Genomic DNA, 19,357 nt, shown 5'->3' on the forward strand with positions numbered 1-19,357 from the left:
CATGTTGCTTGAGCAGAACGGGGGGAGGTGGCGTCGGTGGTGATCGCTCGGAGTCGTCTTTTCCCTCCTCCTCTTCCTCCTCCTCCTCCTCCTCCCCCCCTTTCCCCCTACCCACCTGCTCACCCTCTTTCCTTCCTTCCCTTCCCCCACCTCGCCTTCCCGGGGGCTGCAGCTGAGCGGGCTGAGCGGGCAGCCGCCTGCTCCGGGAGGCGGCGCAGCATGAGTGTCGGCGGGGGGCGGGTGTGCGACCTGTCCCGCAGGAACCCCCAGGAAGACTTCGAGCTCATCCAGCGCATCGGCAGCGGCACCTACGGCGATGTCTACAAGGTGAGCGGTGGAGGGCGAGCGGGGCTGTTTTCCTTCCTCCCTTCGCGGTTCAGCCTGCACAGGTCCTCCTCCGCCCCGTCCCTTCGCCGACTCTCACCCCCCCCCCTCCTTCCTTCGTTCTTGGGAAAGGTGCTTTGGGGTGGCCCTTCCTCCATCTGCGAATTTTCTGGCCTGGATAACTTATTTCAACAGCATTTCCTCTCCCTTCCCCGTGGTACCTTTTCTCTTCCCCGGCCCTGTGACGCCATGGGTTTGACTCCCATCTCCAAATCGGTCTCTCTTTATCTGTTATGAATGCATCTGAGCTGTCACCCTCTATGGCCATCCCCTTCTAACTTAATTTGGGGGGGGGCATGGCCTTCCCTACGGATTTCTTCCATCTGAGTTGGCATTATGATACTATCAGCAAGGGGGGGTGGGGTGGAGAAACCTTTAAAAAGCTTTTCCATATGATTAACCTGGCAATCATTTAAGTTAACTCTGTAAGGAACCTATACCCTCCACCTCTGGCGCATGAGGTCAGGCAGGGTGATAGTGGGAGACGGGTTGTAAACACACAGATGGGAAAGGTGAATCTTGGCCTATAATCTGCTTCTCCATGTGAACCATCTAGCAGGCCTTCCTCCCATACACTGGTTTTTCATCAGTGCCCCTCAGATTCTTCCTGAGATCTATGATGGCACAGTATTAATTTTCACCCGTCATTTTTCTTTCATTCTCTCTTCTTCCAAAATGAATGTCATGTGGTTTTTTCCACAAGAAATGTATTACCTGATAATTATTTTGACAGTCCCTGAAATAATTTGGTTCCCAAGCAAATGCTGTGCCTAAATGAATTTCTTTCCTGCTAGAAACTCAATATATTTTTGAAAGCAGGACATCCTACATTGTTTGTATTGCCCCTTCACTTTGACTCCCATTTCCAGAAACGGATATCTGTTTTGGATTCCCATCAGAAGTATTGTAAAGAGACCTAGAAGTCAGTGTCTCTTTGCACTTCTACCATCAGACAGCAGACATCGAAGTATAGCCAGGCGAACAAATAGGTTTAAAAATAGTTTCTATCCTTGGGCTGACAGACTTAAGCACAACCACAATCACTCCATGCACATGCGGAAACGTATGACTAGTTTTTCTTTTTCTTTCTTTTCCTTTTCCTTTTTTTCCTAATTACTTGCATAAGGATTATTCTTTATACTATTTATGTTGTTTGGATTTTTTTTGTCATGGATTGCACCAGTGAGGCTAAAACCAATTTCGTTGTATACATGATGTACAATGACAATAACGGCTATACTATAATCCCAATTTTAAAAAAATGCTCTTATAGCAACCCAGTGAGAAATGGAAGGGTCAACTTAAGAGTTATTTATATTGCCATGTAAATAAGTGAACTACCTTTTTTTCTTTTTTTAATGTGAAGCAATTGAAGAGAAAACAAGTCCTGTCATTCTTCAGTATCTTAATTTGATAGAGCAATGTTAGAGCATGCTTGCTACCCAAGTTATAGTGATAATACTCTAGGGTGTGTGGTTACTGTATCATTCTTTTTGAGCATCTGTTTAGTCTTACCATTTTTACCTGATCTTTCCAAGTAATGAAAAAAACTATTATGAGAAAGAATAGCAACAGAGAGGTTACTATATATTTTAAGGCTTTCATGTACAGATATAATTTTAAATATTTGCTTACAGTGTAGCAGGAGGACAGATGCTCAGACAACTTTGAAAAAAAAATCATGAATGGAGCCCGTGACATTAAGTAAGAGACTAAAACATGAAACATAGGGGAGATCTTATTATTTTTGAGGTGCAGGAGACAGCGAGTGTGGTCACCTCATGGCTGCTGCTGTGTTGCAATATTTTCACGGATAGCGCATGCACTCACAAGCCCAATTCAGCTTATTATCGGGGGAAGTCTTATTTTCAGGGAAATGGGGTAGCCAGGGAAATTTGCAGTCTTTGGCATTTTAAAAGAGGATAAAAACAATAGTAAACTTACAGAATTATAATAGCTTATTAAGGTGGTTTTGAGGCCAAATTTACAACATAACATAAAGCACTTAGGAAGCGTCTCATCATTTTTAATTAAATTTTTAAATACTTCCATGATTTTGAGATTGTGCCTTCTCAGGTTCATTAAGCTAGCAAAGAGATTTTTAACTCTATAATTTTAAAGCTGAAAGAAAAGTAAGTATGAAACAATTGCTTAAATTTTCCTGCACCTGACTTTCCATTATCCTAAAGCACAATTTCAGGCTATTAAAAAAATGGGTAAAGTATTACTAGATTAATTTCCAGATAGCTATGATTTATTAACTTCATTGACTTCTTTTGTTTTTCAATTAAGCCCTTGACTTTCAACCTTTATTGAAAAAATAAATACATTATTTTTAAAGTGTTGAATAGTCACAGAAGTACTCATACAAAATATTGGTGTAGATAAAGCAATAAATCAGAAGTGCATGCTTAGGTAAAACACATTGAGATTATTTTAACATTTGTCGTCTTTTACATGCGGTAACAGAAAAGAAACAAGATTACACAACTGGAGTTAGTCAAAAGATCTATAGTTGATTATACTTTCTTTAATCAACACAGTCTATGGTTAATTAATAAAACTAACGTGCAGCAGGTGCCACAAAATGCTTGCCAGTGATAAAGAAAAACTTAATTTTGGCAACTAAGCAAAGACCAGTTCAATGCATTCTAATATCAAAACCACAGTCATTTTTAAAAATAACACAGGGAGGCAAGTAGTAGAAAATACTGCTGCTTTAAAAGTGTCCATATTGTATCCTATACTGAGATGTCATACCGTATTTTTCAGAGTATAAGAAGCACCAGAGTATAAGACACACCAAGATTTTGAAGAGGCAAATTTAAAGAAAAGGTTTTGCACTCTGCAAACCTCCCAAAAATGGCCCATTTTCGTGAAAATGGGCCAGTTTGTTTTTTAAAAAGGGCATGAATAGCCTTTAGGAGGTTTATTTAGTGCTCCTGGGGGTGGGGGTGGGGAAACGAGCGAAAAACAGTCTGTTTTTTGTCAAAAAAACGGCATGCATAACCTTTAGGAGGCTTGCAGAGTGCTCCTGGGGGCTAGGGGCCCACAATTGAGCAAAAGATGGTCTGTTTTTCGCTCATTTCTGCCCTCCCCAGCCCCCAGGAGCACTCTGCAAGCCTCCAAAAGGCAATGCATGACCATTTTGGTGAAGGGGGCAGGGTTTCGGGAGTCAAAAAATGCTATATTCAGTGTATAAGACACAACTAGATTTTCAGCCTCTTTTTTGAGAGAAAAAGGTGTGTCTTATAATCTGAAAAATATGGTAATTGCAAAGAAAGGGTTGGTATGCACATGAGTAATTTAATGCACATGAGTAATGGTTTGCATGCATATTTGCATACAAACACTTTACTCAATACTACTCCGACTTGACTTCCCTGGTGCTACCCCCCGCTGTGGGGAGGCGGAACCGGAAAACACTAGATGGTTCCGCCCCAGGCGCCTGATGGAACCGGATAGGTTCCAGATGGAGCTTGGGCCACCTTCTGTAGCCCTGACCCGCCCTCGGGTAGAGGACCTGGTGGTCGCGTGGAACAATGCGACTACCGGGGCCCTGAACCGGGTGGCGCCTTTGCGGCCTCTCCGGCGGCAACGATCCACCCTGGCCCCTTGGTTTACCGAGGAGCTAAGGGTGATGAAGTGCCGCAAGAGATGCCTAGAGAGTCGTTGGAGATCCTCCCGTTCCGAATTTGACCGAACACAGGTACGAGCCCACTTAAGGACGTACCTTGTGGCATTGAGAGCGGCCAAACGTCAATATTGTGCCGCTCTCATTGCATCCGCAGAGAACCACCCTGCCGCCCTGTTTCGGGTGTCCCGCTGCCTCCTGTTTCAGAGGCCGCGGGAGGCCCCTCTACAGGGTAGGGCAGAGGAATTTGGGAAATATCTGCAGGATAAAATCGCTCAAATCCAGAAGGATTGGGTCCCCTTCAGTAGTCCAGTGGAGACGTCCGTGGCGAGTCTTGAGGAATCAATCTGGGAGGAGTTTGACTTGGTTGCCATCGAGGATTTGGACAGAATGCGTGGACGACTGCGACCTACCACATGTTTCCTAGACCCGTGCCCCTCCTGGCTTGTACTGGCATCCTGGGAGGTCACACGTGACTGGCTCCTGGGCCTAGTGAACGCTTCGTTGAGTGAGGGGTCTCTCCCGGCCGCCTTGAAAGAGGCGGTGGTGAGACCCTTGCTCAAGAAGCCTTCCCTGGACCCTACGGAGCTGGCCAATTATCGTCCTGTCTCCAACCTTCCCTTTTTGGCGAAGGTTGTAGAGAGTGTGGTGGCTTATCAGTTTCCACGACATCTGGAGGAAAATGATTATCTAGACCCGCGCCAGTCCGGCTTTCGCCCCGGACACAGCATGGAGACGGCCTTGGTCGCGTTGGTGGATGATCTCTGGAGGGCCAGAGATAGGGGTTGTTCCTCTATCCTGGTCCTATTAGACCTCTCGGCGGCTTTTGATACCATCGACCATGGTATCCTGTTGCACCGACTGGAGGGGTTGGGGGTCCGGGGCACCGTGTTGCGGTGGTTCGGCTCCTACCTTTCCGGCCGGACGCAACGTATGTTGGCAGGGGAGCAGAGGTCGACCCTAAGCCCCCTTACTTGGGTGCCACAGGGGTCGGTCCTCTCGCCTCTCCTGTTCAACACATACATGAAGCCGCTGGGTGAGATCATCTGTGGTTTCGGGGTGGGATATCCTCTGTACGCTGATGATACTCAGCTGTACTTTTCCACCCCGAACCACCCCAACGAGGCCATCGAAGTGATGTCCCAGTGTGTGGAAGCCGTACGGGTCTGGATGGATGACAACCGACTCAAGCTCAACCCCTCCAAGACGGAGTGGCTGTGGGTTCCGGCACCCCGGTTTAGCCAGTTAATTCCATCCCAGGGCCTTGGGGGCGTACAACTTGCCCCCGTAGAGCGGGCGCGCAATTTGGGCGTCCTCCTGGATGCCCAGCTGTCCATGGATGACCATGTGACAGCCGTGGCAAGGGGGGCGTTCCACCAGGTTCGCCTGGTGCGCCAATTGCGCCCCCTACTGGACCGGGACGCCTTACGCACAGTCACTCATGCGCTGGTGACGTCTCGCCTGGACTACTGTAACGCTCTCTACATGGGGCTTCCCTTGAAATGCACTCGGAGAGTACAGTTGGTCCAGAATGCGGCCGCGCGGGTAATTATGGGGAGTACAAGGTACTCCCATGTGACACCTTTCCTGCGCGAGCTGCACTGGCTTCCTGTGGTCTATCGGGTGCGTTTCAAGGTTCTGATAACGATCTTTAAAGCGCTCCATGGCTCAGGACCTAGCTACTTGCGGGATCGTATTCTGCCCCATACATCCCTGCGACCAATTCGCTCGCACAGAGAGGGACTTCTCCAGGTGCCGTCCACCAGACAGTGCCGAGGGGCGGCGCCTAGGAGCAGAGCCTTCTCTGTGGCGGGCCCAGCCCTGTGGAACAACCTCCCCCCGGATATTAGGACTACCTCTGACCTCCGCTCCTTCCGTGTAAAGCTCAAGACCCACCTATTCCAAGTAGCTGGCCTGGCTCAACCATAGTTTGATCATATCGCTCCTGACGGGTTTTAATTTTGTAATTTATTTAAGGGATTTTAAATTGTGATTTTAATTGTTTATATGCATTTGTCTACCTCCTCTACGTATACGTATACGTCTACATTTGTCTATGTATTGTCCATATTTGTACTTATGTGTTTTTATTGTACGCCGCCCCGAGTCCTTCGGGAGAGGGTGCGGCTAACAAATAAAATTTTATTATTATTTATTATTATTAAAAGAAAAAACTTTGCCTAGGCATCAATATATATATATATATATATATATATATATATATATATATATATATATATATATATATATATATATATATATATATATATATATATATATATATATATATATATATATATATATATATATATATATATATTTATTTTACTTCTTTGGAGCAAGAGGTACAAAAGCAGTTTACTGTTTTCTGTCATCTGTTTAGCTACTAATATAATCGAAATTTGTCAATTAGGTAATTAACTGATATAAATTCTTCAAATCAATCAAAATGTTTATTTGTTTTGGCTATGGCATCCACAGGCCCAAAGACTTTCCAATTAGGGTATAACCAATTGTTGCTGTTTTAAAAATCTGTACAATTAAGGTATTTTTTTAAATGTTGTTTTTACATTTTTCATTTTTAGCATGATTTTAACATATATTGTGTGATGGGTCACTTCATATTGAGAATTTATTCCTGGATGTTATTACTATTGTTAGTATTGCATTAGTAGAACTGGTTGAAAGCTGGGCTTCTGAAAAATGTTTTTTTCCCAGTCTATGTCTGGGAAAAGTCATTCTTTTCATTCCATATTTATTATGCTTCTGCGCTGCCGAGTCTGTTTTGCTTCATAGTTGCTTACAAAAAAAAAATCAAAATAGTCTACATAACTCTGTAAAATTATTACAGTATAATACAGCATGAGACAATAAACCATCCAGGGTCTGTAATATAAACAGTAAAGCATCCATAGCAAACTTTGTAATAACAAAATATGCACAATATCTACAGGTATTCCTCAGGTTATGACCAGAATTGGGACTGGAACGTCTGTCACTAAACAAAGCAGTCATTAAGCAAAGCAGCATATGACCCTGTCATTTGGTGGCAGAGTCCAGATTGCACTTGAAAGAAATGGCAAAGAACAGACAGTGGAGTGCAGAGCAGCCAAAAGGACTATGATGGAGGGGGATGGGCAGGTGCGGTGAGTTGAAGCAGAGTCTTTTTGCACAGGGCAGGAGAATGTAACCATGGGAAACTGTGGCCAGTCCTAAGTGCAGGCTGGTTGCCAAGCACTCAGATTTGGATTACGTGACCTCAGGAGTGCTGCAAGGGTTGTAACTTTGAGGACCAATTGTAATCACCTTTCATTCAGCACTATTGCAATTTTGAACAGTTTTTGAATGAATGGTCATAGCCCGAGGTACATGTAGTACCATAAATTAAACTGATAATAATTAACTATAAACAGTCTCACAATGGACTTAAATTGATATCAGGGATACTCCTCAATCAGGCATTCAGATGAAAAGGTATGCATTTTAAGAAGAATTAAATTTTGTTCAGCATGTTTGTCTTAACAGTAACTGTGTATATATTTGTATATGCAAAGGATGAGCAGCCTTACCCAGATTTTAAAATCTCTTGGTAAGTTATCAGTAGACTATTGATAATGCTATTTATTCCTTTACTGATAGGCTGCTGCTTGGAATCGAGTGAGAGAGAGAGGCAAAGAGTGAGAGATTTCAGAAAGAGAGAGAACTATTAACCTTATGGTTTTGGTCCACTCACTACCTACTTAAATTACACTCATAATATGTGCTCCCTTTGACAAGTTACCTTTTAAAAAAATAAGCCTTTCACTAAAAAAAATGCTAGGTTTTATTCTTGTTTAAAATATGTGAAAAAATATGTGGTCCTTTTAAAATTGTTATATCCCAATCCCCATATGTCTTAATTAGAATGGCAAACAGTCAAAAATTTGATGAAATATGTAGTCCAGGATTATCTCGAAGAAAACAGCTTTCCACTTTGTTCTAAAGCAGGGGTCCACAATCTCCAACCCCTTGGGCACGGCCCATTACCAAGTCTCAGCCCATTTGGCTTCCCTGCCACTGGCACAGAACCATCCCCTCTCCACCCCAGTCCACAAAACCAGAAAGGTTGGGGACTACTCTTCTAAAGCTTAAATATTTAAAAGCAAAGGGCATTAGCTTAAATAATAAAATTCAAATGTATCTGATTCTTACCCCTGCAGTTTGATTTATGGTTACTGTTCCACAATATATTTACATGTGATACTGCAAGTTTACTGTGAATACTACACTTAGAGAAAATTATAGGAGAGGTTTTTTGTTGATGTATTATTTCAGTGGTTTTTCCCCCCAAAATAGTTACCATGTTTCCCCGAAAATAAGACAGGTCTTATTTTCTTTTGCCCCATGAAATATGGCCTTGGGCTTATTGTAGGTGGAGGGCTTATTGTTTTCTGGAGCAGGTGAGAAGCGAGGCGCGCCTTTTACCTTTCCAGCTCCATCGTGTTCCTCACCATTGTGTTCAGGGAAGCCGCTGATTAAAAAAAAGAACCTTCTCGCGAGTTCAATCAAACTTCTTGAAGTTGCGAGAAGGGTTTTTTTAACCAGGGGCTTCAATGGACAAAAGGGCGAGGAATGCAACGTACCTGGAAAGGTAAGAGGCGCGCCTTGCAACCCAACACCACCCACCTCGCCCAATGGTAAAGGCAGCCTGCCTGGTTCCCTTTCCCGCCGTCCCTTTAGCGAGGGGTGGCAGGGGGGAGAAGCGAGATGCGCCTCTTACCTTTACAAGTCTGTTGCGTTCCTCGACCTTTCGTCCAGTGAATCCCCTTGTAAAAAAAAACCTCATGAGTTCAACGCGCGAGTTTTTTTTTACAAGGGGCTTTAATGGACGAAAGGGTAAGGAACGCAGCGGAGCTGTCAGTCTCTGGTAGCACTAGGACGCGCATCTCGCTTCTTCCCCCCCACCTGCCACCCCTCGCTAAAGGGACGGCGGGGAAGGGAACCAGGCAGGCTGCATTTACCATTGGGGTGGGGTGGGCAGTGTTTATTTGTGCGAGAAGGAACAGGCAGGAAGGGGTGATGACATTGCTGTCCTGCCATTCTTTTTGCGGCGGGCTCTTTTTGCGCGGGACGGAAGGGCAGGGGGTGGAAGCACTTTGCTTCAACTGCCGTTGTTTTTGTGGCGGGCCCTCTTTTTGCCCCGCAAGCTGTACCAGTAGGTGTTACAGTGGTAACGGCGGGGAACGGTTGCGCATGCACCTAAATAATTGGGGGAGGGCTTATTTTTGGGGGAGGGCTTATTATGGTGCATGCTCTGAAAAGCCCGTTTGGGCTTATTAGCAGGGCATGTCTTATTTTCGGAAAAACACGGTATAAGTGTCAGAAATGTGACAATTAAAATAAATCAATTTTTCATGCCTGACGGCAAGGTGACAAACCACAACAATTTTGAATGATAATTTATTTTAGGACTCCTTTATTAAAAGGATGGCATACTAAGATTTGGAGGTGTACATCTTTGTCAAAAATAATCTCATGTAAAAAAATCCCAAAGCATAGGGCCTTTGGACAAGCAAAGTCAATGGGGAAGCCAGATATACTTAACGATCGGATTATTAACTTAACCAACTGCACTAATTCACCTAACAACTGCGGCAAAAAAAAGATCATAAAATGGGAAAAACTCACTTAACAAATGTCTTACTTAACAATAGAATTCGGCTCAATTGTGGTCTAAGTCGAGGATTACTTGTATTATCTTTTCTCTGATCAAAGAAGTTAATTTAGCCATCACAGGAAATTCCATTATTTTCACCTACCATTACTCCATTGCTGAATCTTAATCTTTCAATTTTGGTGCATACAATAATCTCACTGCAATTATCATGTATGAAAACAAAGTTCCATAACTTTGTCCAATTGTTGTCCATCAGTCCCAAAAGAAAAACCTTTGGTTCCAATTGTACATTAATAATTACTATTCTGTGAATCATTGCATGTATTTGAATCCACAATTTTATAGCATTTTTCATGTGCACCAAACATGATAAAATGTCCCTTCATGTTCACTTTTCCAATATAAAATTGAATTGCTTTTATAGATGCTGTATAATTTTTCTGGTGGCAAATACCAATGATATAGCACCTTATAAAAATTCTTTCAAAGTTATAACAATAGAAATTTCAATCTTTTCAGCCACATATTTTCCTATTGTTTCATCTGTATATTATAATAGAATATTTAGCTAGTTTATCATAGTCTTTCACTTGTTCTTCTGTTTCATATTCAATAAATGTTTATACATTTCAGCAACTATATGTTCATTATTTGTACACAATTCTGTTTCAAATTCAGTCATAGAATGTTCAAAAACAGTTTTGTGTACTTTAAATATTTCTAATAATTGTAAATAAGCAAACCATTAAGTTTAGTATCCTTCTGCCATCAGTTCTTCTCCTGATTTTATTTTACATTCACCGTGGCAGAAGTTAGCGTTTTTTGTTTGTTTAATATTTTATGTCTTTATTATGCTTTTTGTGCTGAGAGTCAGAGCGGTATTTCTGAGCACAATCTGAGTTTGTATCTAGTTCATATTCAAAATATGGCATGTCCAACATAATGGTTTTTAAAATCCATGTTGACCTTTCTTATATCACAAATATCCATGCCACGCAATCACAGGTGATGTCCTTCTAACTTCAAAAGCCTTCTTTTTCTCACTCTTTCATCCTATCCAAACACTAAGCTGCCAAATATAGTTACAGATCAGATAACCCAGTCCTCCTCTTTCCTCTGCATCTTGTAGCACCATATATTTATTGGGTTTTTTCCCTGCCAAATTTAGAAAGTTCCTTCTGCCATTCTTTAAATGGGATATATCAGTTGTCAGAACAAGTATGAAACAAAAACATCATTCTAGGTTGTAGTTTGATCTTCTATTTTCATATTTCTGTTTTTAAAATATTTACTCACATAATCATCTCATTTTGCCTTATATTTCTTCAGTATTTCCAGAACTAAAATAAACGAGACAGAACAGTGGGCATCCCTGTCTTATTCCTTTTTGTATGTCATAGGATTTTATTAAAACTTCATTAAGAATTATTGTGCTTTCTGTGAAGTGTATGTAGATCTTATCTATTTTATCAAATGCTCTCACAAGTTTCATTGATGAAAATTTACTGGGAGTAAATGCTATTAAACTGCTACATTCTCAGTAGGTGTTTATGGAATTATGTTGTTATTACACTGCCTATACCTGCAATGGGGAACCTATGGCACACATGCTGGAGGTGGCACGCAGAGCCCCCTCTGTGGGTACGTGCACCGTCACCAGCTGCTCTTCTGGTTTATGTCGCGTGCATGCACACTGGTACCCAGCTGGCCGGGGCGCCAGAAACCTGAAGACTAGCTAGCGTTCAAGTTTGGGCACTTGGTGCCGAAAACGTTTGCCATCACTGGCCTTTACCATCTAGTTGAACAGTATAGTTAGGGATTGATGAAATTAACAAGATTTGTTCTCTTTTACCATATTTGTTAAGTTTATAACTTAATTTCCCACCAGCATACTTAAAGCAGTTAAGAAGAATATCATTGCATGAAACTATTACAATATAGAATTAATTATTTTTGAGGCAAAATTGAATTGCACTTTTTCTAACTGTTTTGGCTTTTAAACTATACTGTATGAATCCTTAATTCTGCTGTTGGTAGTTTTATTCCAAGGCAGAAATATTTGGTGGCCAATGGGACGTTATTTCATCAAACTATTGTTACAGATAAAGATAAAATATAGATAAAATAGGAAATTCCTTTTTGTTGCCAAAGAAAATCAAGAAGTGAGATTTAGATGAAGGACTCTTATATTTTATAATTTGTACAGTGCTATACCACTATTAGGATATAATTAATTATGATGTTTTGGTATTTTATAGCCCATCTATCTCCGGAAGTCCCCATTGCATATGCTTGGGGATCTCTCTCTTTCTCCCCGAAGTCCTCATCACTACAAGTTGAGCTCAGTTTGAAGATGTTATCTTTTAAATAGAACTGCATATGACCAAGCAATTGATGTACTTATTTCTAATGTCTTCCTATCAGAATTTTGAAAATGGGTCAGTTTAAGTCTCTGGATTTGTGCTTTTAGAATGTTCCAAAAACACAGTTTAATTTACCCAATTTCTTTTTAAATAGGCTCGGAATGTTAACACAAGTGAACTGGCTGCAATTAAAGTAATAAAATTAGAACCAGGTAAGCAGTTTTTAATCTCAAGATTTCTATTTCCTGTATTTTTTTTAAAATCACCGCTTATGTTTTCTTTCTTTTTAAATAATACAGTAACCCAGTTGAATGTAGATAATTTTAGCTGTACATTTTCCTAAATAATCAAAAATTGCCTTTCTTTCAGAATGTTTAAGTGATATGTAACTAGCCTCCCTATCATGAAAGAGTAACACTTAGGAAAGTAAAATAAGGTAGATGCATAAATGGGCCTCCTTAAAAACTAGAATTAAAGTTGTTAATTCCACCTGAATTTGTATATTGAAAAAAGTTATTAAAGAGTGAGTGTGTGTGTGTGTGTGTGTGTGTGTGTTCCTATTAATACATTTTTCCTTTACATGTGTTATTTACAGTGTTCAATCTGGGATTTAAAGATATTATACTTTTATTTTTAATACATTTTGTCAGATATTTTGAGTGCTGTTGGTAGCAAAGCAGCATTACATCTAAATAAAAATGGAAACACTTTGAGGAATTTACTTTTCTATTTATCTACATACACACCCTATGAAGAATGTTTGAGAGTATTTACCTTTTAAAAGGCAGCTGGGGAAAGGTGAAATGAATAATAATGTGGAATGTATGTGACGTAGAGAAAGTGAACAGGAATGCTTTACTACTTATTAGAATAATTAATAAGTATTAAGGTAATCAGCAGTTAGTACTTATGGTAATTAAACTACAGCACATTTCATAAGTAGAAAGATATTGCACTAACAACATTGCATAGGCATCCAATTAGCTAGTCTAGTGGAAAGGGCTAGCTACTTGGTTGCTTTAATCATCCATAAGCTTAGAATGTTTTGTTTGGTTTTTTAAAAAATTAAAACTAAAAAAAAAAGGAAATGGTAATAAGATTGACATAATTTAACAATTTGCTGTCAAACCAGGCAATTGCAGAGTCACATCCAATAGCATTTGCTCTGGGTAGTATATGCAAGGCTTGAAATAAGGTTGCACTACAATGTAACTTTTAATTTCAGAAGATGACCTAAGCAAAGATAGATGTAGGTAATGCTTTCACTGTATTTCAAGGTCCTTTATAAATTAACAGAATATCTAGAGACTACCACAGTACTATATAGAACAGAGAGCAAACTGCCTACTCTAGTGACCTCACTACCAAGGTAAACATACCTGAAAACTGTAGGCTTTTGAGGTAAATTAGAAAGTGTATATCATTGTTTGCATATTTTATGCACATCTCTTCAACTTTTGTTAACACTGTTATACTTTATATACTGCTCTGCAGATTAGGTGTTATTAGATGTTATAGAGATCATAGGTTTTTATTTACAACTACGGATATTCTTGCTTGTTGATTTACAGAAAAAACTTGTAATGTAGTCAGAAATGTTAGTTACAAATGACAAAAATGAATATTTAAAGAATTTTTGGTAATTGCATCACAGCTACTGGTTCATAAGCTTCTGTTCCTGTTTTTTCACTCCCAGTGTACATGTAAATACGTATTGCATGCCCCCAGTTCTATATCCTTAAATGTAAGACAAACAATGTCGTCACAATCTGTTTTGGATAGCTTTGATGTCACTTTCCCAATCCATAGCAAAATAGGCATATATAGTAATTAATCCCTGATGGTAGGTATATCTGGTTTTCCTGTATAACATTGCAAAAAATAATTTTAAAGTTGTTCTTTCTGTTGCTGGAAGTTTATTCAATGGTTTCCTATGATATTCTTTTATCAGTAACACCCAGAGTTCTGAAGGACCATATTCCATGTTTTAAATTTGGTGGTGGGAGAATTTAGCACAGATCAACCATTTCCAACAGTGGCAACATAACTAATAAACTTAAATTACCAAATCCTTTTTGTAACCTTATATTTAAATGCCTAATATTGTTCTATTTAACAAAATAATATCTACAGTTAATCTATGTTTTCCTGGTGAAAGATTGATAGCCTGTTTTCTTAGCAAAATATTGATAACTTAAGTACTGGCATATCGGGTGATCATAACCATAACTTTAAAGAATTGAAGTGGTTTTTATGTAAGTTGGTAATGGGGCATTCTTTCTATAAGCATAAGCTAAACATACTTTTTTCATAGGTGAAGATTTTGCTGTTGTGCAGCAGGAAATCATTATGATGAAAGATTGTAAACATCCAAACATTGTTGCTTATTTTGGCAGCTATCTCAGGTATAATTTTTATAATGTACATAAATTAAGAATGTAAAAATTGTTCACAGTTTGCAAAAATAAGACCTAGTATGACCCTGGGTTTCTAATTATCTGTGGCATTTTATACTCCCTAGGAAGTTCACATTATCTACTGCCTAATTTCAGTTAACAAAACACTTCAGATTTCTTGCTTGTCCTGGGTCTATATGAGACATTTTAATGTTTGTTCCAGAAAATTGCCGAGTAAACTCTTTTTCCCAACTTTGCAAATTCTCTGTCTTTTCCTTTTCCGATGACTTCATACTATTTTTGCTCACAGATTAAATTGTTTATTGTATTGTAGTTCTTGACTTAGGATAGCAATTGGGACTGGAATTTACACTTGTAAAGAGTGACCATATTGCTTAGCAACAGCAATTCCTGCAGTCATGGTTGTCATTGTTAATTGAATCCCGTAACCATTAAATGCAATAACTTCCAGCTTTCCACAGCCAAAATCTTTGGAGACGCTAGCAGGAAGTTGCATGTTTCAGGCCTGCAGGCAGGTTAATAGCTTCTGCTGGATAGGGGAGTGAATAAGAGGGTGCATGACAGGTGTCATGTGGGGTGGGGACCAGAACACAAGAGTGCTGCACAGGTTAGGAAGGGTGCACGGGGTATGGGAGGGGTAGCATGGGCAGAGAGGGGCTGGGGGAGGATATGCATGTAAGGAAGACTTATTCCAATCACTTGCGATGTTTCCTGCTGGCTTCTCCATTGACTTTCTAGTGATTACGACTGGTTATCACGGGGTCTTTGACAACTAATTATATGTGTGAATGGGTTGCCAGCACTCATGAGTACATGACTGCAGGGATGCTGGGACAGGCAGAACTCTGAGGACTAATCATAACAAGCATTTGTTCAGCAGCGTCCTAACTTGGAACATCGCTGATCAAATGGTGGTAGGTTGAGAATTTCCTGTAATCAGTTAATACTGAAATTCCTCAATTCAATAAATCTTGTTATTGCCCTGTTCAGTATTCACTTTGTATTCCTGTAAAAATCTATAGTTATTTTATTTGATTGTAAGGTGCCCAGAGATGATGTATCAATGAAATGGGAAGCATACAAAATTTAAAAAATGAAATATAGTTGGAGTTTGTTATTTTGGTTTTTGTTTGTTTGTTTTTCCTGGTAAGGCCCTTTGGCCTGGGAAGCAGAAAGTTACCTGGCAGATCTCTTACTACTGTTTGAATGTCCTCTGCTATTAGATATAGAGGAATATTGTATGTGTATGAAAATGGAAGATGTCTTACTGGATGTAAAATGTATATTTTATCACCTAAAATGGTGAGTTTCTTATTACTAAATAATGAATGGAGTCACAAGTCTTTAGTGTAATAACTTCCCAGTTACATATTACAGCTACATATTTGTTCTCTTTAAATTTAACAAATGAAATGTTATTGGCAGTAGATAGTCTGCCATTTTTAACTCCTGGCCACAGGGAAGAAAAAAAATGAGGATGATGATATCTGAGACCAATTCTAGTTTGGGTTTATTTTTGATTGTGTCATGAGTTCCTCTTAGTTTCAGTTATTAAATTTCTAATTTAAAATGTTCAATTGAAAAAAACATGCTATCTATGTTCTCACAATCAATCTCAGAAAATTTAGGTTTGAAAATATGTTTATATAATGCTAAGATTTTAATTCCATACTTGGTACTTAACATTATCAACTTTTAATATACCATATTTTTCAGAGTATAAGACGCACCTTTTTTCCTCAAAAAGAGGCTGAAAATCTGGATGCGTCTTATACATTGAATACAGCATTTTTCCCTCCTGAAGCCCCGCCCCTTCACCAAAATGGCCGTGCATACCCTTATGGAGGCTTTCAGATAGCTCCTGGGGGCTGAGGAGGGCAGAAATGAGCGAAAAAATGGGCCGTTTCCCCCCCCCCCTGACCTCAGCAGCACTCTATAAGCCTTCATAAGGCTATGCATGCAATTTTGTTTTCCCCCCTCCCCCAGGAGCACTCTGCAGGCTCCCCCCCCCCCCCCCCGGCTATTCTTGCCTTTTATTTGAAAAAAAAAAACCAAAAACCTTTTGGGGAGGTTTGCAGAGTGCAAAAACTTTTTCCCCCTTTTGGAAAGGTTTTTGGTTAGAGTGATTGATGAGAATTACATTGATCAAGTGCTATACCAGCAGAAACAAGTCTTAGGTTGTCAGCGATTTCCTTCTCCAGCACATGGATAAATACACCTGGAAACATCTACCTACCTACCTACTCTCTCTCTCTCTCTCCCTACCTACATATTGTATTTCTTTCTCTCTGTCTCTGTCTCTGTCTCTCTCTCTCTCTCTCTCTCCTCCCTCCCTCTATCTACCTATCTACCTACCTACTCTCTCCCTACCTATTTACTGTATTTCTCTCTCCCTCCCTCTCTCTCTCTCTCCCCCCCACTCTATCTGTAGGTAGGTAGGGAGAGAGAGTAGGTTGGTACCTACCTACTCTCTCCCTATCTACCTACGGTATTTCTCTCTCTATCCCTCTACCTACCTACCTACCTACCTACCTACCTATTCTCTCTCTCTCCCTACCTACCTACTGTATTTCTCTCTCTCTATCCCTCTATCTACCTACCTACCTTCTCTCTCTCTCTCCCTACCTACCTACCTACTGTATTTCTCTCTTTCTTCCTCTCTATCCCTCTATCTAGCTACCTACTTTTTTTTAAAAAAATGCCTCTTTGAAACCTTGGTGGGTCTCATACTCCGGTGCATCTTATACTCCGAAAAATACGGTAAATTTCTTAGTTATGAGGTAGAAAAAGATTAACTTTTTTGTATATGATTTGAAAGCATTTTCCTTGAAGAAATCTTGAGTACTTATTTTATCATTTTGAATGAAAAAAGACTAAAATAGTTAGCCCAATACCTTTTGAAAGATTATTAACATTTTTGAGGAGTGATTTGCATCTTTTTATTTATACCCATTATTTTAAAACTTACTATAATGGCAACTTTTGCATTTTGGAAGTATATTGAATCATATAATTTTCCATTTAATTTATATTATTTTAAACTATAAATACTGATGTCAAAACTGTGACAAACTCTTAACATCCAGACAGGCATCAAATTAAACAAAGCAAAACAGATTACATTTTAACTCATTAAAATGAATTATCATACTTTTCAACAAGTCTTCTAAATACAGAATTCAATAGGAATTTAAAATGTATGTAAATGTCTGCTTCCAATAGTCAGGATTAGGATTTGTTGGTACTGAAATTTCGTGAAGAAGTGAGAGGAAGATAGCCTTCTGTTTTGGAAAGATGAAAATATTGAAGGCTTAGTTTTCCTCCAAATATATTGCAAAATCATAAAGTTTCATAGTTAAGATTGCATTAAGTGTTTATAAGTATGCAAAACTGATCAAATCTTGATTTTTAGACGTGATAAATTATGGATTTGCATGGAGTTCTGTGGAGGTGGTTCATTACAGGACATTTACCACGGTAAGTTGGCAAATGTTACAGGGTTATTTTGGAAATATACAGTTCAAATATAATGGTTCTATTCTTTTATTAATTTGATCTTGAATACATACATAAAGGAATACAATAACTCTTGGACCTGGAAGCTAACTGGTAGCCATTGTAGCTCACAGAACAGCATTGTAACATGAGCCAACTTTGGGGTCCCAAGAACTGCCCTGCACAGCTGCGTTTTGCACCATGAAGCTTCCAGATACTTTTCAAGGATAGCCCCATATAGAGTACTGTACATTACAGTCCAAGCATAGAACATAGAAAATAGATGGCAGTTTAAACATTGCACATGATTTATGTTACAAATGTCATTTTTTAGTTAAACTACCTCTGCTAATCAGACATTGTAGCAGGCTTGGGTTAATTTATAATAATGCTTGTGGCATCAATATGAATTCCAGCTGAAATTTTTTATTCTATTTTTTTCTTGGGTTTTTGGCAAAACTCAAATATAAAAGTTTTCTTCTGTGATGTTTTTTTCAAGTTCAGCATGTGAACAGTGGATACAGTATATGTATATAAAAGCAAACAAGAGATTTGAGTTTTTCAAAGTTAGCAATGAAAATATAGTAGATGCTGTACTTAATTTGGATGGATTCTCTTTTAGTGACTGGACCACTTTCAGAACAGCAGATTGCTTATGTAAGCAGAGAGACACTGCAGGTAAGCAAAATGTTACACTGTTGGCTTTTAGGATAGAAAAAGATACCAGACATTTCTGTTGAATAATGGGAGAGGGGGAGGGGTGTACAACTGCACAATTGTAAGATATGCATTCCCTAAAATAATTCTTCTTAGCCGAGCTTTAACCACCAAAACAAAATTCAGCCTGTGCACTTGCCCTTAGGCATGTGTTTGTGTATCTGTGTGCATTGGCTTACAGAGCTGCAGAAAGCTAAGTCAGCAGAGAATTTGCCTTTGAAATTTAGGTACAAAGTGAGTGACTGTGATGATTACAAAGATTTTTGTTTGACTTCTCACTCATATGGCAGGTTTCATAAGAAAGAAGAAATGCTTGGCACCCGGATCCTGAAGTATAGTTCTTCTATCAGAAGAAGGGACCAGTAATTGATTGCAGTAGTGCTTCTTTTTGACACCAATATATTTCAGATGACAGGCTTCAATGAAGCTGTGTGCTTATTGCTTATGCTTGCCTTTTAGTAGTAAAAAATATATTAACCATTTGTGAAGTATTACATTTTTAGATGAAAGTCAGTTGTTTTGTAACAGTTCTCTATCTCTTTCCTTCTGTCATTTCTTCAAGCATGGATTGGTCATGCAGTGATATTTATTTCAAACATAGTGAGCTACACCTTTGTACTTTTTAAAAAAAATCTAGCTGATTTTTTACTATATAGAACATACACTCACAGAAAACCTGCCTTTCTCTAAA

At 39.4% G+C, this 19,357-nt stretch overlaps 1 protein-coding gene across 4 annotated transcripts in view; it reads left to right on the forward strand.

The window, feature by feature from the left end:
- Nucleotides 1–23: 23 nt before the first annotated feature.
- Nucleotides 24–19,357, forward strand: part of MAP4K3 (mitogen-activated protein kinase kinase kinase kinase 3) — a 71,730-nt gene continuing 52,396 nt past the window's right edge. For all 4 annotated transcript variants that reach the window (XM_081941170.1, XM_081941171.1, XM_081941172.1 and 1 more), the window contains exons 1-5: nucleotides 24–327; nucleotides 12,192–12,249; nucleotides 14,352–14,442; nucleotides 17,867–17,931; nucleotides 18,572–18,627. In XM_081941170.1, the coding sequence (XP_081797296.1) occupies nucleotides 220–327; nucleotides 12,192–12,249; nucleotides 14,352–14,442; nucleotides 17,867–17,931; nucleotides 18,572–18,627 (378 nt within the window). In that variant the 5' untranslated portion in view covers nucleotides 24–219. The remainder of the gene's footprint in view (nucleotides 328–12,191; nucleotides 12,250–14,351; nucleotides 14,443–17,866; nucleotides 17,932–18,571; nucleotides 18,628–19,357) is intronic.

The sequence above is a fragment of the Natrix helvetica genome (assembly GCF_964273705.1).
Source record: "Natrix helvetica genome assembly, chromosome: 2".
In the NCBI taxonomy this organism is placed as follows: Eukaryota; Metazoa; Chordata; class Lepidosauria; order Squamata; family Natricidae; genus Natrix; species Natrix helvetica.